Source organism: Dufourea novaeangliae, unplaced genomic scaffold (assembly GCF_001272555.1).
Source record: "Dufourea novaeangliae isolate 0120121106 unplaced genomic scaffold, ASM127255v1 scaffold16, whole genome shotgun sequence".
NCBI classification, from domain to species: Eukaryota; Metazoa; Arthropoda; class Insecta; order Hymenoptera; family Halictidae; genus Dufourea; species Dufourea novaeangliae.
Window position 1 is genome coordinate 1,094,927 of NW_015373891.1, and position 26,633 is coordinate 1,121,559.

Consider the following 26,633-nt stretch of genomic DNA (forward strand, 5'->3'; position numbering starts at 1 on the left):
TATGGTTAATTCTAGCCTCCAATAAAGACGTTCAGTATCTTCATAATTTTCACTGCAAATATTTAGTTCCCTCGATCAACCAATTTTCTACCAATGACAGTACCGTCAAAAACTGCAACTCTAAGACGTTCGTCGGATCAACTCCAGCTTCCAAACGAAGATGTCACCAACGCCACCAAAGACATCCTTCCCTCGCCAATCAATCCAAATGTCCCAATCTCCCTTGGTCTCACTATCTCGCCTACTTTCACGCCCGAAGAAATTGCGACATTTTCAATTTCGCCCCACCAGTCCCGATGGGCGTGAAGATCCCGTCGTTCGCGCGGGAGTTGCGTTTTCAAACGCGCCTCCCCCAAGGTATCGTCATCCCAATCGTACCTGTTCACTTCGTACCACGCCACTTCATCCACATCTTCCCCTTTTGTATCCACGATTTCGTAACACCGCGAATCGCCACGCCGCGTGGTTCCCTGCCACGGGTTCCCGCGATACCGATCCGGCCGATTTCGAGAGCCGGGGAGAACCGAGGCTGCGTAGGTATTCGCGGAGGAAATCGAACCCGCCCCACCCGTGGCGGGCCGCAGGCGAGGCCTGGCGATTCTCGAAGCTCGATTCTCGATTCTCGAAGGGGCACACATGCTCGCCTTCATATTCCCCTTCGGCTCGCTAAAGACATCGGGATCTCCTTCACTGTGGTCCTCAAACGAGGCTCGCGCTCCGTCAAGCACACATCTCTCACGCACCTCGACGTTCACGCTCCGCCTGTAAGTTGTTCGTCGAACTGAATCGCGAAGTCACTTTACTTTTACGCCGGTTCTAACCACGTGGGCGTCTTCGACGGGTTCTCTGTGCTTCGGTTACGCTGGATAATTTACTACCGGTTGCACACCTGTCACCTCTTCTACCTTCGATATTGATAATCTGCGTTAGTGTTTGTTTCTGGATATATAGATCCTTTGTAACTTTGACATTTCAAAGAGGGATTTGATATTTTTGACTTTATTAAAAAACTTGTTGCGCACCTGTCAGCTCTTCTACCTGCGATCTTCAATATTGATAATCTGCGTTAGTGTTTGTTTCTGGATATATAGTTCCTGTGTAACTTTGACATTTCAAAGAGGGATTTGATATTTTTGATTTTTTGAAAATCCTGTCGCACACCTGTCAGGTCCTCTATATTCGATCGTCGGTTGACAGTTACCGTTAGTGTTTGTTTCTGGAAATATAGATCCTGTGTAACTTTGACATTTCAAAGAGGAATCAGATATTTCTGATTTTTTGAAAATCCTGTCGCACACCTGTGAGGTCCTCTATATTTGATCCTCGGTTGACAGTTACCGTTAGTGTTTGTTTCTGTAAATATAGATCCTGTATAACTTTCATATTCTAAAATCCAATTAGATATTTTTAATTTTTTAAAAAACCTCTTTTACACCTGTCAACTCTTCTACCTTCGATCTTCAATCGACAATCACCGTCAGTGTTCCTTTTCGGTAATATAGATCGTTAGGTAAATTGTTCGTTTTGCTGTCATCGTGGTCGGTCATTCCGACGATCTGTCAGCTGTTCAGTAACGCCGTCTGTTGGACATACGACCTTAATTCCACCCTGTAGAATCTTGTCAGACGCTGGATATATTTTAGTGCATACGATTCAGGTTTACTTTTACTTTTACACAGTAGTCTGGGAGGGTAAACCCGGTCGTGGATTGGCGACACACACGACACGACGTTTAGTTTTTACCGATACGCAGCGGCGGTCGCGGCTGTTCAAACGAATTTTTACCATCGATCCCGTACGTTTACCACTTTGGTCATCCTTTCACTTGACATTTTCGGCTCGACGTTTTCCTTAACGTTTCGTGCTTGCTCTTCGCCTGACGACTCACGTTGATTTTTCCCATTTAGAACAAACACACCGAATCGCAGGAAACGGACGAGACAAAGAAGACAAAATGAGGATAACCTGCGTGCTCTTTGGCCTGTCGTTGCTGGTGGCGTTCGCCGCTTCCAGTCCGATCGTTAAGAGGGAAACGGAATCGGAGGATCTCAGCCCCCTAAACGAGGTAAGATCATTTCGTGTTTACCCAGCCCCGATCGATCGAAGAAACATCGAAATGAAAACAATCTGGCCTTGAGCTGCCTTAGAAAGCGGCCGAAACGAAATCGAAAGTGTACTCCTTTAAATGCTTTCGTGACGTAACATCGGTGTTAATGGAATTCTGTGGGCACCGGACATCTCTGAAATCATCTGTCCCGTAACAATCGTTCAATGTTGTCGTCACTGTAACTGCAAATTGAGACATACCCAACTGCACCACGGATTAAGACGTTTTCCATGTAAAACGTTTCTTTCACTGAACGGAACTTTGACAAGTACCTATTGTACCTTTTTAAGTCTACTAAAGCTTATCTATTAATTATGACATCACATTAATGGCGACACTAGTCCAGTAATGAGTTCCTAACCTGAATTATAGTTCATAACTTGAGTTCAATCCTTTTTTAACCTGGCCAGTAGAAAATTCTCGATCGTAAGAAATTAAACAAGAAAATCCTTGAGTCCATAAATGATCACTGAGTCAGAATCATCTTTTCGGTACAATCAATTCAAAGTTAATTTCTCTAACACTAGACCTACCAAGCAAGTCAAAATGACTTGTCAATACACTCTTACAACGACGATTACAATGTTACGAAAATACATTTTCTCAGATCGTCTGCACTTTTTATATGAAACTGAAGAAATTAGTCAATATCTAAATTTCTAAATTTTCAAAAGTATTTCTCGTTGATCGAAGCAAATATGCGTTTACCGTCGGAAAAGAATCGAGCAACTGCTGCAATATAGCAAGAGGGACCGAACCGTTACGTATCGCGCGAAAACCACAGGCGTCGACGGAATCAAAATGTAACTCATAAACAGGACGCGTGTTGGGAATGGCGAAAGTGAAAGCGTCTATTTCAAAGTTTTATTATCTCGACGTCTGACCGCGCGAAGTGAACTCGAAGAGGCAGCGTGGTCGTGCCGCCTCTAACGTTCGATCCTCTCGGAGGACGTCGACTTTTTCGAGGATGTGTCGTGCGTTTCGTCGCGTTCCAGGAGGACGAAGCGCTACCGATAACCACCGGGAGAGAAAGACAGAGACGGAACGTCGAACGGAAAAAGACAACCACGATCTCGAGGAACGAGCGGAGAGAGAAAGTGGTTGACTAACTTCACGAACGCAGACACGCAGAGCCGGATACGCGCGCGTAACGAAAATTCTGACCCGCGCGCACGTGGCCGGTCGCGTAGACGGAGACACTGGCCTCTGTCTCCCTTGTAATTCAATCTATCACAACTGTACAATCGGTTCTCGTTTCCTTATAACCGTGAATTTTAATTAAATGACATTTGTAGTTGATGGGGTAGATGCACACTAACGTTCGCAAGTATTAGGACACCTGGTCTGGATGAAGACAATGTGATGTTTTGTAAAAATTATATATATATATCAGACAATATTTATCACTTCATATTAGCATAAGCGTCGTTCATTAAATTTTAATATACTCTAAACAATATTTGTTTCAGGCTAAAGTATTTCAGAATACTTCGTAATATTGTTCTTTAACAACCAGTGTGACGTTATATGTAAGATCTAGAAAAGCATATTTCCAAGGGTTTTGTTGTGAAAATCCAGTACGGATTGGGACCACTTTTGAGTTAACTAATCGAGAGGAATAATTTTTTTCGAGGGTAAAAATAAATTTAACAAATTTCTCCAAATAGATTGGATATTTTGAAATTCAAGATAAGATGGTATAACATATATATCAACTGCATATTTGATAAGTGTCCTAAAACTTGTAAGCGGGAGTGTACCTTTCTCACGATACAGCAAAGAACAATTGAATAGAAATATCAGGTTACCCTATCATTTTAATTTATATTTTATTTGGCGAAACATTGTTCAATTTCATTATTAATTCACAAATTTTATCACTAACAATTTCAAGTTCTTGTCTAGTGGTATTTATTCAGTCCTTACTTTATTAAGTACCCACTTAATTACAAAGAATTATACGATCATAGAATTTCCTACGCGATTAGAACTTCATACTTTCTATTCTTTGTAATTGAATAAATTTCTTGTACATTCAACGATCGATTACTATAATATGAGAAAGGTTTTAATGTGTAAGAAATCACGGAAGTCGTGGCATCACGGGAGTCTCCTTTATCTTCTCCTTTCTCCCCTTTCTCCGGTTACTTAATCCAAGTTCGTTCGAACAGTCTGCCTGTCGCGTCCAATCCTTCGAACGAGCAATCGATGTATATTTCAATTAAATCAATCAAACGACCGTCAGGTGTACATCGTGGAAGCGGAAAACGATCAGGCGGTGGACGACGACAGGACCGACAGAGACAAGAGGAAGATCGGTATCGTAAAACTGGGCGTCTCCAATGGGCTCCTCAATTTCGTCTTTGGCGTAAGATATACCGGACGGTCTAATTAAAGTCTCCGTTAAACCAGAATTATTTCTCACATCGTGGTTCAATTCCAGAAGCTGGATTCCTTCATCGACTCTAAGACGAAAGCCCTGTCCGCGCTGGACGAGTCGAACAAAGTGAAGAACGCAGCGTTCGGTATCGACGCGAAACATTCGGCCACCACCAAGTTCATCAGCGATTTAGTCTCCGCGAAAATTCAGGCAGCTACTGGAAGTATCGGCCCGGTGATAAACAGCGCGACCACGTTCCTGTCCAGCGCCAAGAGCGGATTGGCTGGAGCGTTCGCCTCGAAACTGGCGCCACTTAGCTCCCTCGCCACTGGTCTCTCCGCTGCGAAAACCGACGGAGGTCTGTCAGCTGGCGCGAGTCTAGGTAACAAAATAAATTTTAATAATAATAATAGTTTATTGAGACGGGCGTATATTCGCCCAATATACATTCATATAACAGAAGGAACTTATTGTAAGAGAATTAAACTTAATCATGTTTAACGTTATAATTAAAGGAAACAATTTTTAAAAATTCCAGAATGAAATAGTATTCCAAAAAATAATATTGATTTCCGTGAACAGGTGATCACGATCTTCTAGGGGAAGATCAAATAGGCCCAAGTATACTGTAACGTGTTGCAGCTTTTGCATTTTAAATCTCATGATGCGTTTGTCAAATTTAGGAGTTTCAGGTGACCATGCCGGAGGGGGCAGCACCGCTGGGATCATAGGGAACATTATCAGCTCGAAACTCAGCAGCCTTTCCTCGTTGAGCCAAACCCATGGCCCAGCATCCGCATCAGCGGACGCTTCAATTTCCAGCGGTGGAGCGAACCTTGGAGTGTTTGGGAATTTAGGCGGAGGGGTAGGATCAAATTAACTGTTTCTATTTTCTCTTTTTGTATATCTCTCTGTATCGATCGGATTCGACGTAGCTACTGCTTGAGACCTGATTCCGTGAATGCTGTTCTTCGTCGCGAGGATTAATGTCTGTGCTCGAATGACTAATGGTAATAAGTCTGGGGTTCTCTGTTTTACCATCTTGCTTTCTGTTATTCTGGTGACTAAAAGGTGATATGATAGTCGAATGAATTTAAACCTTGGATACATGCAACCATTTTTTTCAATTAATTGACTCATTGGGTTCTGGCGGCCACAACTTTTTGTTAACGCAAGGTCATGCCTTGGGAACAAAGTACTAGATTGAATGTAACGTCAGAAAAAGGTACGATAAATGATGTACAGTATTAATAATAATAGTGTTGGTACACTGTAGTGTTATATAGGATATTTTGAACAAAGGACAAATGTAATGACAGTGAATATATTGCTTAGAGTTTACTATAATTGAACCTCTAGTAAGATGGTAGAAATTTTTATAATACACTTCAAAGATTGTTTTAAAACCGTGTATGTGTGCCAATACTTTTTCATCAAATTTCATATGAACGCAAGTATCTTTAACGTTTGACCGAAAGTTTTTTTATAAAATTTGTTTTGAAGTGGTCGTAGGAATCTGAGAGTATGCCTCCAGACTTAATAGCAGACTCAGAAGCAATAGATAGCTACCAGTTCTTTCTTATCCTTTTAGTTTTATCTAACGGTTTTCAATACTGACCGACTCGTTGTAGGTTGTCCGGTATAACTCGCATGCAGCAACCACATTCCATTTCTATAAAAGATAAGAACGATCGAAGGCATGGCCTCCTTTAACCCCTCGCTCGCGTTGCTCAATGCATCGGTAATCAATGTCTTTTCGTAGCCGAGCGGATACATCTAATTAACTGGTTGCAGTCTTCGTTCGCGACGAAATGAAAGTTGCTCCACTCACCTGTGGCATGGATAATCGATAATTTCTAATCTTTCCTATTGTTCTTTTTAATATAAGAAGATCAAACGCTTGCACGTCGCTACTAATAATGTGAAACAGCTTCCATGCGCTAGAACGCTTTGGATCGAGGGGAGTCCCATCATAAGGGGAATTCCTCTCGTTTCAAGCATTCTTCCGTTCCATTGTTCGTAACTAAAGCTGCCGATTAAAATGAGTGTCTGTACGTAAACAGTACCAATACGATCATCCACAACTGGCGTTTCATACGGCTTAATGGGGGCGCGCGACCGTTGGACCTTGGACTTTGGACACGTCCAAAAGGGCCATCGAGCAGCCAACGCTTGACAGAGGATCATTGACGCAATATTAAAACAAAAACGCCAACTAAAAAAACAAAAAAAAAACCTCCAACGCAATGGAGCACACGCTAAAACCCGCGACCAGTAAGCTTTGCTTAGGCGACGAACTGAACTGTACGATATTGGATTTTTCTTTTTAGCTGGGACGATAAAAATGCCAAGGACACTAGCCACCCCCGTTCTCTTTATCTCTATCTCTATTTTTCTACGTGACACGCTCAGCCCCTTCGTCAATAATCTAAGTTTAGCGTGACAAGCAAGATGTTGTTCCCCTACGTTCGACCTTCTTCTGTCTCGCCACTTCCGGTGCGAATGCCATCGAGATGTCCTCTCCCCTCCTCGTGAATCGATTCAACGATGCGCAAACTGTAAATAGAATTAGGAGGTAGCCATTACGCCGAGAGATCTGTCTCGAGTACCTTCGACGCTGTGTCAACGATGTGTAAATACAGTATCTAAACTCATTTAAGTATTAATGACAACGATGATATGGATGGCGATGATGATGATGATGATGATGATGATGATGTTTGATATTGTCAAATAAACTCAAGAGCATATTTTTTTTATGTACGAGCCGTGTACCTAGAATATTTTTCGAGAGCCGTCGACATCCTCTGTCCCATCCTCATCCCCTACCTATGAATCTTCAAGTCAATTTTATTTACTTAAGTCGATTAAAGTATTAGCATCGTAGATACTATTTCGAAAGGTAGTTTGTAATTATTTCTTTTATTCAACTCGTTCCTTCGGCGAGAGTAATAGATCGCGTAATACAAAGTAGACACACCGCGTGACGTTCAGCGATAAATATTTTCTATAGACATATATATACGTATATATGAAAGTGAAGTTTCAGTGACTATAGATAGATTCTAGACGTAGATCGATCTACTTGCGTTCGAAGCGTGTATCCTGTTCAAGAAAAAACTAAACGTTGCACATTGATCGTTGAACGTGTCTGTGAGCGCGTTCAATCGAGGGAAATATTCAATCTTGCCTCTTTCTTTCGCGTGGCGCCTGTGGTATACTTGCATCGATTCCTGAGCATTGTGAAAGGCGAGATCTATCATTGGCTATCTTGTGTTTTTTTTTATCTGTGTTCAGGAAACGGTCACGACCACCACGGAGGATATCCCCGAGTTCGATAGGAACCGAGTGTCCTTGGACGTACCGTCGGCTGCGTTCGGCAGCGGTTTCACCCTAGTCACCAATATCAGCAAAATCCTCAGTAGCGTGATACTTGTAAGTTTAAAAATATCATGCTCCCACCCACCCGCCACGAAGTGAAAACTCGTTCGTGCCACTTCGAGAGACTCGTTCGGGCGGAGACTTTGATCGTTAATTTTTTTTTTTTTTCGATCGAGATCGAAATGGGATGAAACCATTTGGCCGGTTCGAAAGTCACATATGATCGGACGTTATCGAGATTTTACCTCCAGCTTCCATCGGATATAATCAACGTTTCTTTTTTATTTTACTCTTTTTATGTCCGATCGATTAATCGGCGTAAACGTGTCACCCTTCACTCGATCGCGGTTGCAAAATACACGGGTTTCCGTGCCAGTTAGTCGCGAATCAACTATGCTGCGACGTACTCGACGCGTGAATCTCGACGCTTTCAGAAATTGTGTATCGATTAACACGTTAAGCGTCGTTACGTTACATTCTGGGCTAAATTGGCCACCTGTGTTAGTTTGGATACTGTGCTTTGAAGTAAAATTCGGCTGCCTGTGTTCTTAAACATACAATTTTGACATATAATTGTATGAAAGAAGGGTGGCCCAATGTGTCTTCAATCCCTAAAGGATAGTTTTAGAGTGGCCCAATTGTTCAGAAAACCTCGGTGGCCAACATTTCTTTTTTTACCCGCATCGTTATAAATGGAGTGACAGATTTCACTTTTATGATACCATAAAAATTTCGGATTTAGAACATAAAACTATCGAAAATAAACGGTATGAATATACAATTATTACTTATTGGAATTTAGAAAACATTAATAGAAAAAAAATATAACAGTGATCAAAAGCAACATAATTTTTCTAAAATGGTGGCGCTTAACGTGTTAAATGTTTATTAGTTGATCCACGCATGAATCGATAGGGTAGGAATGGTATTTCAGGGAAGACCGATCTCTTTGACGATTTTCAGAATTCAGCCCGCCGAACACAGACAGTCTTAGAGGTTTTCAAGCCGTTCTTCCGCGGTACGTTCGCCATCAAGGGTCTACCATCCGACAATCCGAACTAGAAGAGGCCTCTCCAGGGATAGCTAGGGATCTGGCGCAGAAATAGCTCAATGAATACTTCAGGGATTTATACGGGAACATTGGTCGACGTGGGATCGATCAGGATTAATCAAAGGGACGACTCCAAAGAACCGCGAACATAATCTGCGTAACGCAGATACGTAGAGTTGCAATTGAAAAAATGTTCGCCAACTAGTACGAAGAGTTATTAGAAGGATAGCTACGTGGTAGCGGTATTTATTAAGTAATTCGTTGGAGAGGACGGTTTTTTTATACGAAGAATATTGCATGTAAGCGACAGTTATACGGTTACTCTCATTAATATCGTGGTGGTATTAGATTTGTATATATCTTCGAATGTTTGGAAAGCATTTACCTGATCGTACTTCGTTTCTAAAAAAGTGAGATCCCCAGTTTTTACGCTGACTTTTTAATGAGTTTTAATATAACGATAGAGCTTCGAATTCTGAAGTCAACGATATTCGTTTCAGTGGCGTATGAACATTAGTTTAGGGGTGCTGAAGAAAATCAGAATTCCAAGCTTTATCACTATGCTAAACCTGATTGGAGAGTCAATGTAACACCTAGGGACCTTGTAAGAATAAGAAATGAAAATTTGATGTAAAGTACAGTAGGACTCTTTATGACAGGAAAGATACGTTTCGTGTTTTATGAAAAGTATTTTCTAATATAACAGAATGCAATATGGATTCCATTTCATTTTAGGACCAAAAGAACGTAAAGTTTTTTCATTATATGTATTATTATGCAGGGTCCTACTGTACTGTCATTTTTAATACCGAAACCGTATATTTCAGTATTCGTGATAAGGTATAAATTGAAAGACCAGGAATATAGTAAATAGTGTCATAAAATTTTCTAGAATACAATCGTGAAAACAGATTTCATAGTAATATCGAACAATGTATGATTGAGTTGCGCTAAAGAATTTTGAGACTTCAACGAGTGTAGAGTAGCGTCATGGAATGGGAGAGACTTCAATGCCTGGTATAACAGTGTGGCGATGTTTAGGAGACTTCAATGCATGGTAGGATCGCAACTCAGCAGTTGGAGACTTCAATGCGTGTAGAGTAGAATTGAGAGACTTCAACGCATGATAGTGCAGTATAGCATCGTCCGAGTAACTTCAATGCGTGGGATAAATGTAAACTAATAGGTCATTTTTAATGAAACAATAACATAAATAATGAGTGACTTTACTATACGGTTAAATGTGAAAGTCTGATTGTGTGATAAATCTTTCCGATCTATTAACCCCTTGCCATACGATTTTTTTGACGACTGTACCTTCAAGCATTACTTTATCGTTAACAATTTCCCAGATACAAAAGGAATTTTATTCTTAAGGCAAGTGTATCATTTACTCTAAATCTTAAATATTAATACCAATGAAACAGAATTTCACTTCGACTCAAATAAAGTGAATGGTATACATGTTTATTAAATTCAGTTTGAAATCATCATCACGTGTCTGATTCGATGTTATGAGGCAAGGGGTTAATAATTAAACATTCTAATGTAAATCAGAAACTAAGTTTCAGTGTATAAAGACGCAAATATTAATGAGAGGAACTGTATATAGGTTACGAAAGAAACGATAATTCAAACCGGCAAGATAAACACGCAAAGGAATTATAAAGACATTCGACGATTACGATCGTCGTTTAAATGACAGTCGCGTTAATTTCCGTCATAGGTCGCGTGAATCATTCATCAACCGGCTGAGGTATCGCTTCGTTTTCTCCGCCGCACTGCCATAAAATTACACGTTTGCGAGAACGATAGGTTCCGTGGTCGCGTGTTGGCGACGAGGAAGTATATTGCAATGTAATATTTTACTTAATCCGTGACACTTCCTACGAAACCAGCCAGACAACCGTCCCAGACGCATGCAGGAAGAACGTGTTGTAGAAATTACCAATTGTGTTCGACCACTCGCGTTAATATTTCTGTAATGCGAGAATCGCTCTCTGCGTGTTAATCGTTTGTTTTTTGTTTCCGGAGAAAAAGCTAGCGTTGCAATTTGTCATGTCGATGAATGATTGTTACTCGCGTGGTAAACACTTTCTAGATAAATGGGACTACGTGAGTATGCCAGAACCGCGACTAATTATATTTTTCGTTGAAACGTAATTTCGAAATTTCGATCTTCGAAATCGACTACGCAATCTTGGGACCGTTGCATGGGTTAAGTGAATTGCGTTTCTGGCACTTTTTGTAGAACCTGATTAGCACGCAGGTCCAAGTTGCTCAATGTTCTGCAATTATCGGACCTGTCCCCGTGATTACCGTGCAACGAGGTGTACCGTCAGTTTTTGTACCCCTTGTTGATTAGCGTTACCGAACCTATGTCAGGAAGAACTGTGAAAATTGTAAACTTGGACTGCAGAATAAATTGGATATAATTTTTTAATCCTGAATCGTTATACCTGAGAGTTACCCGATCCTTTCGATACTCGAATCAAGACGAATCAGACAACAATAAAATTGCTGGTTTTCATGTAACATTCGACGACTGATTTGCTGGTTTTTATGTAACATTCGATGATCGACGACTAATTTGCACGCGTAACAGTCGCTTATCGCGCAACGTGATAAATGAATTTCGAGGAAATGGGTATTAAGAGGTCTGACAGACTTCCGTGTCCGGTGAAAGGATTATTTAAACGTTCGATCGAAAAGAAAACTACAACCTTGGAAAAGGAATGCAATCAGATATCGGTAGCATAACTATTCCGGCGGTATATTTTGCATGTTCATTTTTGTCCTCTGCTAGTTAAACGTCAAAATTATGCAATTAAGTTATGCATAAATTAATGATAACTGAATGTAATACTTAAAATGAAACACTTTATAAACTAGAAAGTATTTTATGATTCCTGCAAGTTTAGCAAGCATACGGGCTAGGTGACGTATCAAAAATCGATTAGTCTGTATCATGGATATTTATGAGAATGGCGGAAGTTTATTACTGCGTATACAACCTTCTTTAGGTCACGTCGTTTCTGTCTCTTTAATATACTTAAAATCTCAAGTAAAAGTCTGATTTACTTCTGTCATCAGCATATCGATAATCCTGAAACCTGTTGAATACACAAAATCTATCTTTAGTACCTAGCTATTTATATAAGTTAATATTTTTAGCGCTCGAAATGAATAATGAAAGTCATCGATTATTATAAGCAGGTCCATTTTTATGTGACGTGAAATTATTATACGAAGTGAAATTATCAAATTTCTTATTAAAAAACACGAGTACTTTGGTACATAAAAGAATACGAAGTGTGTCTAAAAATTGAGGAGACTTACCAAGGAAACTAGTTTGAAGGAGAAAAGATTAATTTGCAGTTGAGTTGTTAATAAATATTATAATACTAAGCCATATAGTTTATGGTTTACCAAGTGAACTATCTTGAAGGAGATAATGTTAATTAGTAGTTAAGTTGCTAATAATTATTTTTAGAGAACCAGTCACCTCACTTTTTCGACACACCTCGTATACACGTTTTTATCGTACTACGCAACTTTATTTAATCGCGGAAGGGTTGAAACGTTTCTTTTTAAATGTCAACCCCAGGTCTCCTGCACTCTGATCTGATCCAAAACGAGTGTTTTTTTCCCCGGAATGATTTAGAAAGTGTACGATTTGCAATCTCACCGGGTACGTAGCTTGAAAGGTCGTCGATTTGAATAATTGCACCATTGAAGGGTGTTAAAAACTCAGAGACGATGTGAAAAAGAAGAACGACGAGGCTGGTGCTAGAATGGATTGGCGCATCGTGTCCTTCGTCGGGAATATAGGCGTAAAAATCGATCGAACTTTGTCTCGTTCGTCTAGCAATAGAAATGCAAATGAAGCTGATTATGCAACTGGAGGTCGTCGCGACGATGTGGACGTCCCCCGAAGAGATGAAACGCCCGACCTAGTTCTAAATATCCATGTGGCACCGATAAAACGAGATGAATTACGGATAATTATGATTCGTGGTATGTATGTTCTACTTTCATGGTTCTCACTGGCCATGTATTCCTTTTATCCGCGGGGCAAAGTGCTCCGCCTTATTGTCGCTGGTCTTCATTCAAGTAAACCAGCTGTGATGACATATACCCGCTAAAGAAAAAATAAAAAGAATCGTATAAATTGAGCAACTGGTTTCACAATATTTCGTCGTACACGTGTGAACGTTGCTTCATCTCTTTTATTACTACATTGGCAACAAAGTTCCTTAAAGTTCAGTTGATTTGACTGCTACACAGAATCGTCGCGATGCTGTCTTTGGCCCAAAATGTGTCAACGCTCGATCCTTTCAACTGACGGTGCGGTTCAGTTTTAGACCGGTACATTGTTTATGGGACAACCTGAATAGACTACAATTGGTCTAATTTATACACTACAATTGGTTGAAAATATAGGAAATCAGTGGAATAATATATATTTGTCACTTTCCAGTCTAAATAACAGGGACACAATCAAACTCCAGGATATTTTTTGTATGAAATAAGAGCAGCTTAATTAACGTGTCGGGCATGTCTTGACTATACACAGTCTGTCCCAAAGGTTTCCAAAGCAGTTTTTCGTAAAATGATGATACTCTTTATCATAAAATATTAAAAGCTAGTTTTCTTTTAAATAGATACCCTGTTCAAAATAATTACAGAAACACTGGAAATGGCTCTGAACATTTAGGAAATCAGTGGAATAATATATATTTGTCACTTTCCAGTCTGAATAAGAGGGACACAATCTAACTCCAGGATATTTTTTGTATGAAATAAGACCAGCTTAATTAACGTGTCGGGCATGTCTTGACTATACACAGTCTGTCCCAAAGGTTTCCAAGGCAGTTTTTCGTAAAATGATGATACAACTAGTTTTCTTTTAAATAGATACCCTGTTCAAAATAATTACAGAAACACTGGAAATGGCTCTGATAATTCTTCTTCAGGATGGTGGAAAGAAGGACGGTCGAAACTTGGATTCAAGAGTCGTGAATTTGCAGAACATTTTGCACCAAATATCTCGAAATTTGATTACCCACCGTATTCGTCTAATTCAGTTACATCAAACTAATTCCTGTTACCTAAATTGGAAATAAAGGCAAAGAAACGACACTTCAAAATCATTTTGGCACTCACAGGGCTTCGAAGACTACTTTCTCTTCTATCTTGAAGCAGAATTACCGCAGCTATTTGCAGTGTTTGTATAATTATCATGAACAATTTACCTATCATTCAGAAGGCAATCTGTAATAAAGGAGCAAGGTATATGTTCTAAGGGAACCATCCTTCAAAAGGAAAGTATCAATAATTGTTAGGAAAAAGTGTGAATATCATACGAAAAATTGCTGCTTTAAATTTACCTCTCTCGCTTTTAATACAAATCATGTATTCGATGAAGTACTGGAGACACTCAACGGTTGTACGACGGAAGCATAGTCGCCTGAAAACCTGTTTAAACTGTACACAAGCGTTCGGCGGTTTGCGTCTTGCCAGGTGCCATTCGCGTTCTCTTAGGACAGTGATGGGCAACCGAGTCCGCTCGGGAATGTTGCCCTCACGGGCACATTTCTCCCACATTTTAATCTAAACTAGCGTATCACTCGTATAAATTAATAATCATTTATGTTTCCTTTTATTCAAAACAGATACATAAATGATTATTTTTACTTTACGAATTACTTTACGAGATCTCATTTTGCATAAAAATCAATTTTGACATGCATCCGTGCTCTCCGAACGAAGTTGTACCCAAAAAATCTTTTTGGTGACCTTTGGCCAGCGCTTCACCAGACAGAAGAATTATTTAATCCCAATAGACAGATTATAAACGAACAGGAAAGAAAAAGAAAACTGCGAAGAAAAGAGGCATCAATCGTTAAAACTACTTGGACCGACCGAATACCCAGTTCCATCGTCTTTACGTAAGCAGCGTTCATGCGCAATTGCCCAATTTTTCCGTGTAACAGGGTCGCTGGCGGTACCAGATGAGGATCCACGTCCGATCCAGGGATTTTCCTCCGCCCGATGATTCAGCGGCCACGAGGACCACGTCAAAGGGGAACAAGGGGAAGGGGAGGGGCTGGAATTTCGTAAATTTGTTCCGTTGCCGCGGTGAGCAAGGTCTTTCGTAAAAATACGAACGACCTTCGAGGCTGATTCGAGGCACCGGGAGGCGGAGAAACTCATCTCGTTAGTGTCGGTCGTGCCGTCCGGCAAGATGCACTTGTCCTTACGCGTTTCTGCGACACGTTCGCGTTCGTTCCGCTGTGCTAAATCGCCCGCGACTTAGAGAGACGTGTGTCAATCGTGTCAGAGAATTTTTCGAACGTTTCCACGCGAAACACACGGAAAGTGATATTTCTCGGGACAATTCACCGAACCACGTGGCTGAAAGATTGGGATAGCTATTTTCTTTGTTCGAAAGGTCGATAATGTATACTTTAATGCCCGAGGCGATTACTGATAACGAGGAATAATATGCTGGATATGAGTAAGTGTCTCGGTGAGTCAGTGAAGGATGATAAACGATCGCCTATCGGGTCGAAAATTACCGTTCAATTTGTTCGGCTCGTTAGTCAACCAAAGTACCCTCCACGCGATAGTTATCATTATCTAACCGATTAGACCGCGGATGTTTATGCAAACATAGAATTTTGTGAATCGAGTTCTCGAAACTTAAGGAACAAGTAACCAAGTGGAAAATTGATTTACCTTGCTGAAGGATAAAAAAAAAAAAGAATAAAATCTTTGAAATTTTCGTGCACTGTTCGGGTCAATCTCACCCAAACTCAGATTTCAATTTTTAATTATATTCTTTATAAGAGAAATTTCGAATCAATTGGACAACAGTAGATTGGACATCGAGTCAGACACGAGATAACGAATTCCAACTGAATTTAATAAACCTGTATTCGTTTTCTTCGAGTCAATGTGAAATGCTGTTTCGCTCGTATTAACATTTAAGGTTTACAATAAATATAACAATTGCCATAAGAATAGAATTCCTTTTGTGTCTAGGAAAATATTAACGATAAAGTAATTTTTGAGAGTGAAGTCTTAAAAAAAAATCGTATGGCAAGGGGTTAATTGTGAACTGAAGCGCCTGAATGAAAATATATACGACTTTCATTATTTCTTCTTCTGCGTTCTCTTACGTTTCGTCTTCATTGGGTCGATTCAGCCGAAGTACCACTAACCTACTATTCCTAAATTCCTATCGAGGTCGAAGGACCGATGGTCATGGTTTCGTAATCCATTACGAGATTCTTGCATAAGACCAGAGCACGATCTGTTATACAAACCGCGACCGAAATTTTCGTAGGAATATTTGCATCGAGGATCCTAATTATTCTTTAAACAGGCCACAGGATTTCGCAAGGGACTCCTATGAATAAAGAACGAATTCGGTGACGTTGTAGCCAGTTTTGTCGGTCGTCAGAAAAACACGGGGCTCGATCGCCGCGTGAGTGACACCTTAAATTGCATCCTGCGTGTCTTTTTCTTCTGCTCCTTCGTGCTGGAGCGTTTAGTAAGATATTTGCTTTCGGTCTGTGTTCGGTGTTTCAAAGTAGGTCCTGACACTAGAAACATATTTCTGTCATATTTTGATCTGAAATTTATCTACGGAGATTTTTAAATTCGGCCTGTGTTCGGTGTTTGAATGTACTGGAACTAGAAATATATTTCTTTCGTGTTTTAATTTCAATTTTATCCACGGAGATCGGTAAATTCGGTATGTCTTGGGTGTTTCAAAATACTAAGACTAGAAATATAATTCTGTCATATTTTAATTCCAATTTTATCCACAAAGATCGTTATGTTCGGTATTTCAAAGTTTTCTCGTTGGATTAGAAACATATATTATTCGTATTTTAATCTGAATTTTATCCACGGAGGTAGGTTTACAATTCCATTAGGTAACGTAACAATTTCTTCTGTAATCCTGATATAAGAGTAAATTAATAGGCTTTTTGTCTACAAGCACTGATACTTAAACCTCTATTAAATAGGCAACCGACCAATAAAGTGTTCACCAATCTTCTAATCGTAACCTGTATAGGAAGTTAAAATTTTCGAACGATTTGAATTGGACATTCGTTTCAGGACGTGAATAATTTCACGGAAAATTGCCCCGCTGTTTCCAGTAGCTCTTCGAGACGATAATCTATTCCACGCGACCGGATAATAGGGAGGAATTGCATAAGGTTTCGCGAAAGAAGGCATCGAGGACTGGCGCAACAGGTGTTTGCGGAGAACAAACAAAAGTGAGTAGACACGGTGAAACGGACCGTTATCGTGAGTTTAAGAAAACGGTACCGTTCGTATGCGTTTCTAGTAATATTGTATTGAATCGGTGACGAAATGGTCTGTCGAACTTTCGTGGTGTTCGAAAGACAAAAAGAATTTTTGTAAACGTCAATTCCTCAAGGTCGTTACACTCGAAAAATGGAGCTAAACAAATTGAGAATTACTTTCTAAAGCCACGTAAATAAAAAATATTTCGTATAAATGGCACTCTTTCACTGAAATAAGAAACTAACAGTTTTGGTCCATTTCTTTCCAGACATTTAAAAAATTTTTATTGAACGATACTTTAGAATAAGTTTATTTATTTAGATTGTTTATACAGAATGACTTAGGAGGAGTGTGAGAAGCTTCGATAGGTTGATTGGCCATATGTTTGGATACAGAACGTTAAAGAGACATTGATCCTATTCTCCATATTGTAATAGTTACGACAAGTTGAAATTCGCATGAATAATGTATCACATCGCGTATACGTTTCGTTGATTAGTTAGTGCAATCTCTGCAGTCAAGTTCAAGAAAATCGTTCCAAGTTTTTATTACAAATGTGGTCTTGAAATAAATATAAATTCCAATTCTATAAATATCATTACGCAAATACTGAAAATAAGATCTACATATATACTTATATTTGTATACAACTTGTTTCTCAATATAATTTATCGAAGTATTTACTCGTATTCTGAACTATCTTATATACATATAACATAATATTTTAAATTTTCTAAAATTTAAAAAATTTTACAGTTAAATATTGCTTTACAAACTGCACATTCCCATAAATAATAAATTGTAATTCCATGAATATGTGAACGAAACCATAATTGTTGATCTCGAGTAAGTTCAAAACTTAACAATATTACCGAATACATATAATTAACAAACAGAGAAAAAAACAGAAATGTTTTGAATTTTTGAACGGTGAAATGACATAGGGTACCCTGTATAAGACCAGTAAAAGCTTGAAATGAAACTGTTATTAATTCCGAAGGTTTAATTTTTTTCTTTGCAGTGCATGCTATCATTCTCACGCGATACCTAACTTTCGTTGGAATCACGAATATACAGGTCATAGAATCAATCGAATCGTTTTTGATTCTCGATCCCCTTTCACCTTTCTCCCCTCGCGTATCGGCGATTTGTCGATCCTATTTGCACAACACCTGTGGCGCTGCAACTACAATCGTTTAACGGAGACGTTTACTCTTTCTTTCTCTGAATGAGTCGTAACTATTTAATGAAGCCAATGACAAAGAACGGTGCGCTAATGTTTACTGTACGAGTCTATGAAATATGGGAGATAATTAGAAAGTCTGATAAATTGAACGATTGGCACGTTGCATCAGCAAATAGCAGGTTATGGTAATGCTGACCATGATAACGTGGAATTGATTGTTTTCTCGTTTCGAAGGTCAGTTTATCCTAATTTCTATAGACCTGCCCACACGATGAGAATCTCTGATCCACAACAGGTGGATGCCCGCGTTGCGTAACAGCCTCACGTAAACTCGAAGATGAGTTTTAGTGAATGTCACAGAAATTTGAATGAATTATACATAGATGTTTCTGGGAATATCGTATCAATCTTTTTATTGCTCTACACGCACCCAAATTGCAAGATAATCCATAAGTGTTTCCACAAAAAGCAATTTCCTAAGAGGACAGACCATTTCTGTGACGACACTCGCGTCAAATATTTAGTTTCTTCGTAACAGAGAAATTTCTATTCGATGCACGCTTTAAGAAAATAGGATTTTGGCGTTTCCAGTATTGCGTGACATGCTGATTCTGTTTATTTCTTCATAAAACGAAGGGGAGGCCACGCGGGAAACAGAGCGCGTCGTGCTTGCAGTAACGAATTTGCTGGAAATTATAGTATTGCTATTTCTTTTACATACTTCCTGTTTCCTTACAACTGAAACTGAATATTTTGATCTTCTTAATATATCACAAATCGATAGGGTTCCAGAATTAGATGTAATTTTTTTTTAAAACCGCGGACAACACATATTCTTATGTACCTATGTAATTCTACGTTAAAAACTGAGTAACTTTCGAAATTATCTTGAAAACAAAGCATCATACGAGAAAATTTTATCCTACATTTTCGACTTAATTATACATGTAGAATCACATCCTTTCGGGTTCTACGACCATTTTGGAAACACTCTCTACACAGGGTGAAGTTTTTTTACACACTTTCATATATAGGTCATTGTACGTGTCTGAAAACCCTCTACTAAATGGAACGTAAAACACCATGTCTTTTCTTTTAAGAAATCGAAGTTGACCTTCATATGACCTCCACGCGTCCACCTATCAGAAAATAATTTAACTGAAATTATGTGCTCCTTGATACCGTGAAAAATAAGTCTGACACATTTTTTTATTCACCAATAAGATCCAAAATATTCAAGGTGGTCAGTTTTAGGTTCTCACCCTGCACATAGACCACAAATTTAACATTAAATATCTCATAAACTAGTGGTCATATGCGGCTGAAAGAAACACCATTGGCTTCAGAAATTCCACTATCTATCACCATGTCAAATTAAAAATTTAGTGTTACACCTGAGGACCTCTTATTATTAATATAGCACACCAAAGTCAAAGAAGGATATCGCTTTTTTATTAGCATCGATCAACGGAAGTGCATCGAGATCGTAATCAAAATTAAGTAATTCAAACGGCGGCGTGGTCAGTGGTCGATTTACGTTCGAGGAAACACGTGGTCGACGGCCAGGAGTGAAAGTGAAAGATGGCCGCGGCGTACGGCCGGCGATGGTCCACGTGGTTTCGCTTTTCACGGGAACGCGTCGAAGTACCGACTCCACCGAACACCGTGCAGCACGCACATACGCCTTTACCAGTTGATCGATCGTAAAAGTTTCCGTGAACGAAGTTTCGTAATCGAAACGCCAAAAAACCGCAAGGACCAGTGTCATTCAAGTGCCGTTAAGTGGACACCGACAAACGAAACAAACTGTACACCACGCCTTCGTTTCTTCATCCAATATTTCGACTTTCCAAGTATTGTGTAATCAAGACCAAAGTTTACAGTAACAAGATCAATATCCAAGACTATAATTTAAAAGGAAACCCGTTTCCATCGATCCTAGTGAGAGGGATCGGTTCAGTTTGATCACTCGATTAAGGGCAGATTATATGATCATGATACGTGATCGAAGCCTCAGTGAACTGTTCCATTCACTAGGAATCATAACGATCATGTAATCAATGGATACACTCCCGACACTTCCGTAGAAAGTTCGCTACCGGTTGGAGGCTGCAGAAGCCAATGACATCTAGAATCCTCGAGGAGTAACAAATTAAAATTTTTAAAAAAGCGTTCGTAGATCTCTATCGACTGCTCTGACAATTTACACGGAAGGGAATCGTCTCCGACGACTTTCATAGTCGACCGTGCGTGCATCGACGATCTGCTCGGATGATCCCGTAATTTCGTAGGAAAGACGTTGTTTCATAAGGCTGGATCGTCACGATCCCGATGGAACAGCCGTGTGCATTACTTTCCTGGGCGGAGAGGGAGCTGTCTACTCTGATTTCACTTCACTCGGCCGTGTTACGCGATGATCGCGTGTTGCGTAAACGATTTCAGGGGTTCCTAAACGTTTGGTCGAAGCGGTGAGAAATAAACGAACATGGAACGGTTGTATCACGGGCAAACGTTAGAGATTCATGGAGTGGATGGTGGTGTGGAATAGATTCAAAAAGTGGATTGCCTCGAGTGCCCGTCAAGCAGAATGTAACGTTCACTTTATTGCATCGTAAAGAGAACAATTCTAGTGAACAGAGTAAATAGTGTCCTGAGGGGAAATGGGCTTGGAATACATTTTTCTCCTATTGTTAATAGTTATACAGGGTGCCCCAGGTCTTTTCCGTGAAAGTTTACCAGCATGTTCTACGAGCAAAATTAATAAAAATTGTTATATGCACATGGGCTGTTAGAAGCTGCATTAAAAAATCGCAACAAAAATGCGAAATGATAATGGTTTAATTTCTTGTGACTGCAACGATTAAATGAGTTAAATAGTATGATAGGTCGAGGATGACTAATTCGTTGGGCTCCGAGATAGACATCAGGCCAATAGTTTTCTACTTGTAGGGAACTGTGAAAGAAAAAGTTTTTAACACTAACCGTATCGAGACTTTTACATACCTATTAAACGAAATATTGAAAATGTAGTAGTTTCTATTTTCCTGTTTCATAATAAAGGACAACATTTTGAAATGGAATTATTATGTGAACCGACAATGCATTCCTATATGTGGTACCGAACAAGAAAGCAGGCAGTCATCATTTCGTAATTTTGTTATGTTTTTATTATACGTTTATATTACATTTTTTTCGTATTGTTACTTATAGAATATACTGGTAAAATTTCCCTGAAAAAACTGTGACACCCTGTATATAAGCTTTCGTATACAATGCAACGCATATATTTACAGATATAAATATACATACATATAATAGAGAAGATATATCGACAATAGATCCGAGAAAGAAGGAAGAAGTCTATAGATCAATATTGTTAAATTATAAAAATTACACAATACTCCAAATTAAACTCTTATCGTCTTCAACGATCACGTCGCGATCACTTTGATGCAATGGACGTCGATTGCATAACACCCGAAAATCGTTGGCCGATCGAACGTTTCGAAACTCTCGGAACCATGCTGCTAGTGAATTCCCTGCACGCTTTGTCTCGAGGTCAACTCTGCGTCGAAATGGAGCACGAGGCGACCAATCCAGCGAAGGATTCACGGAAAGTCGAAATTCGATCGTGGATGGACAGTCACGGTCGATCTGGCGGGAAGTTTGGATCGGTTTAACTCCACGGGGTCATCAACGTTGAATGACGATAAACAACACAACGAAATATGTATTTTATTCGCTATGGTTCGCGTCTATTGATACTTTACAAGAGTGTTGGAAAGTGTAAGGAGTGAAAGCGCGTCGCGGTTGCAGGGACCTCTCCTGAAATTCTCCTCCGTTCGCGGTTTTTCGCGACGCGTGGTACGTGATTCACCGGAATATGACTCCGACACGGGTGTGACGAGCGTGCACAGGATTTTCCGCGTTCCCTGCAGGCGTATGCAAACTCGGGTACGGTTGGCTAATCGATCAGTACCGTTTAAATCGAAACGGGGGAATCGCGTGACGAATACGAATCGCCTCGTTGGTCGCGTACCTTTTTTCTTCTCTTCCATTTTCCTGGCGAACGTTCGCTGACCATCGCGTGATGGGAATCGCGTGAACCGCGAGTCTTTAACGGCCACTTACGGTGAACGTCCCCTGGTGGTCGAGGTTCGCCTTTTTTTCGACTCATCCTTTCGTTTCGTTGCCGCCGCGATTTGGTTTTAAATGATCGTCGCCGGAGCGGTGACGTTTGCGCTGGGTTCGTCGATGAATTCGTCGTAAAGCAAGTACCTAAATATTTTTCCATCGATTGTTGTATGTGCTGTGTGTAATATTATACATTAACCCTTTAATTGCAAGTGTTGCGTTGGTGCAAGACTCAGTCAAAAGTGAGTCAAATTCTGTTTCACTGGTGGGAAGTAGATCTCTACGTTTTCAGTTGAGAAATTTAAGTATTCCCTCCAAAAATAAATAAAAAAACAAAGGAAATATTATAAAAATTGGTCTCTTTAATGTCGATGTTTTCGACTTAAAAATAACATGATACAAGGTAATATCAGTCCCTTAATTCTCAAATAACGATTTAAGGGTCTGAGCGTTAAAGGGTTGATATCTGTAACTTACAAAGGAATGTAGTAAGGATTTTAGTATGTTTTGTGAGCTAAGCTACGGAAAGTGAAATTAACCTTTAGAAGACGTGCAGATTTTTTTATAACTCTTTATACTTTGGAGTTAGAATTTTTATATATTTGTTGTAATGTTAGACTACAAAAAATAATTGACTCTTGTGGAGTCCAAAAATAGGCTTCCCGTGTTTTACAGATTAAACAGAAAGAAATTTATCGTATCAAAGAATGTATCAGTCTTCGAATGAAATAAAAACGTCATTAAAAGGTTTCTTATCTTTTTACATTAAGTGCCAGAAATCATGAATGCATAAAATTTGCAATCCACCTTGTGATTAATCAATCAGGTCTCTTTCCAGATGAAGACGTCGTCGTTCAGATCACTGTCAGTCGGCTTGTTCCTCTTACTATCAGTTAGCTCCCTTCAGAGCGACCCCCAGCAAAGCTACTTGATCAACTATCCAACACATCCACTCATAAATCCTCGAATACAGCCGCTGGAAGTAGTACAGGACCAGTACAGTGTTCCTAGTATCCAAAGGCCTGTAAAATACTCGACCGAATACGTATCCAAATCCTTCCCTGCTTACGAGCCAAACTACTTCCGCAGCGATACATCATGGTATCCTGCGAGTGTACCTGAGACAAAGTATCGGCAGGACAACAGATACTATGAGTACCAGAATTTTGCATCGAGCAATCAAGAGACGAAAGAAAACAGGGATACGAGACAAGACAGTTTCAGACAAGAGGAAGATTCGGAAAGTGTCTTGAAGGAAAAGGAAATCACGAGGAACATGAATATCCTTGATAAATTGCTATCGGAGGATTCGAACGAGAAGGATCTAGAGAACAATGGATTGGAGGAGAAGATTTTGTCCGAGGAGACGAAAAGGGTCGCCAGGCAAATTAGGAAACAGAGGCCCGGATTCTTTTGGACCCTCGCCAGAGTCACGTTCGAAGTAAGAATATGTGACTAATAAGGGAAGTCTACGATCGGAACGATCCCTTTTTTTATGAAATTTTATGAATGTGCTTTAGAAATCTATTTTTTAAATGAAATTTAATGTTAAACTTTCTGTATCTTTCGGATCAATTTCACCCCGAAATCCAAGTTTAAATTTCAATTCTGTTTTGCGTTAGTGAAGTTTGGGAACTAATTGGACAACGATAATTTGTTATTCGGTAACAGATTTGCAGATTCTGTCGATTCGATTTTAATATTGGTTGAATAGAAATTAGAGGATAGTAAAGTTGATTAGATTTTAGAAGAGTACTCGAGAGTTGAATGAGGGTTGGGTACCACTTCTTTTAAATGAGTGCAGGTGAATTCTCGTAGAAAAAAAACCCGCCGAAGTGCTGAATAAATTTCTTTCGTTGGAAGCTGTCTTTCCAAGAAATTGGCTTCTGTAACTTACCTCATATACATATAACCTTGTGATAAGTAAAAACAGTTGGCAATGGTCAGACCAATTACCTGATTTTAAGTAGTATTCAGTCACATGTATACCAATCAAACTTTTAGTAATTAATCTCGAAAACGAAGGTGCATTCACAATGATTTTATTAAGGATTTTCGATTTATTTTCTCATAAAACATTATTCTCCCTGTTTTGGGCCAGCTTGTACATAGTACCATGGTCTTAACACAGAAATTACAAGCATCGGATGAATATTAAACTAAATTGTATATTCTAATAGTACACATCGTATATATTTTTTTCGAACAACCTTGAAGCCTTCATTTGTACACGGTATGTCCTATATTTTCAAACTAATTTTCACGAAAAAACGATCGTCCCGATCAATCATACCTCATTCGTAAGTAACAAATTCTCTTATTTCGTAATCATACAAGTAAATTGTCAATAATAATCTGACTGTTAAATTCCTTATAATTGCACTACTTTCAGGCCTTCAACGACACAAAATCAGCCTTCCAGCAGATCAGCGAGATCATCAACAACGGAATTGCCCCGGATTCGGCCACGCAGAGTTCCATGCCAAGAGGTTCTCTCACAGTTATTGGTGCCACATCCCCGCCAAGGGACATGACAGCTGTCAATGAAACAGAAACAACCACAATGTTACCTGCAACGACTACAGAGGCGCCGCCTTTCGTTCTCACTCGAGGCAGTCTTCAAACTCTGATCAGACGGAACGTCTTGGGTCTGGTTCGATTGTTCAACATCGAGTGGAGAGACGCATTAAACGTAAGAACTGCACGATAAATTTGTGGCAGGACTATAGGTTCGATGAAAACCCTAACATAATCCTGACTCAATCCAGACGTAATTCAGACGTAATCCAAACCTAATCCAGACGTAATGCAAACGTATTCCAGACGTAATCTAAACCTAATCCAGACGTAATCCAGACGTAATACAGACATAATCCAGTCGTATTCCAGACGTAACTTAGAAATATTTTTTTAATTGAAATATTTACAGTACTCGATACCACTCTTATTTGACTCCTCTAGTTTCTCAATGGCCAACCACACCTCCCAGTGGGCATTGGTCTAAATACTACAGTAAATCCTCGATAAATGTTCGAAGGCCCGTCAGCACTAAACATTAAATATTTCAGAAACTAATATGGCTATATACAACTAACAGAAATATCATTGGTTTCAAAATGCCAACCTCTATCACTAGGGTAAACCTTATTCAAAAGTTAGCTTCACACCAGAGGACCTCCCCTTATCAGTATCGAGGACCCTTCGAACACTCATCGAGAAATTACTGTACTCTGCAGCCAAATTTTTCTCTTTTCATTCGAATCTATTCAATGATCCCCGACTTCTCTTACAGCAATCGGAAGTCAATGTGAGAGAATTCCGAAAGGACCTCGGCAACCAGGTGGGCACCTTCCTCCAGGACAATCCAAACGCGTACTGAGGATCGCGTTAACCCTCTGCTGGCATCCAAAATCTCCGTGATTCTTCGTTTTAGTGTACATTTCGACAGGGGTAGCACGTAGCCAAAGACTGAAAAATCACTCCCGTCCATAGATCGTTATTCATCAGTTGAAATGTAACAATTTTTCTACGGTTCGCATTAAAGTTAAGTTATAAACTCTGAAATTCGTGTTCAGTTGCAATGAGGGACCGCTCGGAAACGAAACATGGGGGTGTTTTGTTCGTTGCGAATTTCTTATCGAATCTCAAGGCCGTTTGAACACAGCGTTACAAAATATATAGAGAGAACCCAGAGACGTTCCCGCTCGATCGAGTTACGTCATCGTCGGCGAAGATCATCGTCCGATATTTATGTAACCGTACCCGAATCGACCCACATGCCAGGTAACACCTGCGGGCGAATAATCGGGCGAAAGAGGACAGACAGGATCTGGACGCGAAACCGAGATGCCCGATTGCGGTAAGTAGAAAGCACCTTGTTTCGATTGGTCGACGGGGACGCACGGCGTGGGACCACCTACGGGCCCGCTCTTATATGTGGATCACCGTGGTTGATCTTCGCGAGTTTAACGAGCGGCTTCACGGACCTTTTAAGAACGGCCACGGAGAGGAACAGCGTACTAGTGTACTTTTTAAAATTTTATTTACCTTTCGAGAAACGTTCCTGGTA

General features: G+C 39.8%; 2 protein-coding genes across 2 annotated transcripts; both read left to right on the plus strand.

Moving 5' to 3' along the window:
* The first annotated feature begins 1,954 nt into the window (after nt 1-1,954).
* On the plus strand, nt 1,955-8,930 carry LOC107188650. The gene is made up of 6 exons (XM_015576980.1): nt 1,955-2,065; nt 4,353-4,475; nt 4,551-4,845; nt 5,171-5,352; nt 7,785-7,922; nt 8,832-8,930. The coding sequence occupies exons 1-6, from the start codon at nt 1,955-1,957 to the stop codon at nt 8,928-8,930; spliced, it is 948 nt and encodes a 315-aa protein (XP_015432466.1).
* Nucleotides 8,931-23,402: 14,472 nt separating this feature from the next.
* LOC107187635 lies at nt 23,403-25,943 on the plus strand. The gene is made up of 3 exons (XM_015575781.1): nt 23,403-24,005; nt 24,957-25,256; nt 25,857-25,943. The coding sequence occupies exons 1-3, from the start codon at nt 23,403-23,405 to the stop codon at nt 25,941-25,943; spliced, it is 990 nt and encodes a 329-aa protein (XP_015431267.1).
* Nucleotides 25,944-26,633: the final 690 nt, after the last annotated feature.

Coding starts and splice junctions, on each gene's coding strand:
- LOC107188650 (XM_015576980.1), top strand. CDS start 1,955: ATGAGGATAACCTGCGTGCTCTTTGGCCTGTCGTTGCTGGTGGCGTTC. Junction 2,066..4,352: donor ATCTCAGCCCCCTAAACGAG/GTAAGATCATTT, acceptor AACGACCGTCAG/GTGTACATCGTGGAAGCGGA. Junction 5,353..7,784: donor TTGGGAATTTAGGCGGAGGG/GTAGGATCAAAT, acceptor ATCTGTGTTCAG/GAAACGGTCACGACCACCAC.
- LOC107187635 (XM_015575781.1), top strand. CDS start 23,403: ATGAAGACGTCGTCGTTCAGATCACTGTCAGTCGGCTTGTTCCTCTTA. Junction 24,006..24,956: donor TCGCCAGAGTCACGTTCGAA/GTAAGAATATGT, acceptor CACTACTTTCAG/GCCTTCAACGACACAAAATC. Junction 25,257..25,856: donor AGTGGAGAGACGCATTAAAC/GTAAGAACTGCA, acceptor CTTCTCTTACAG/CAATCGGAAGTCAATGTGAG.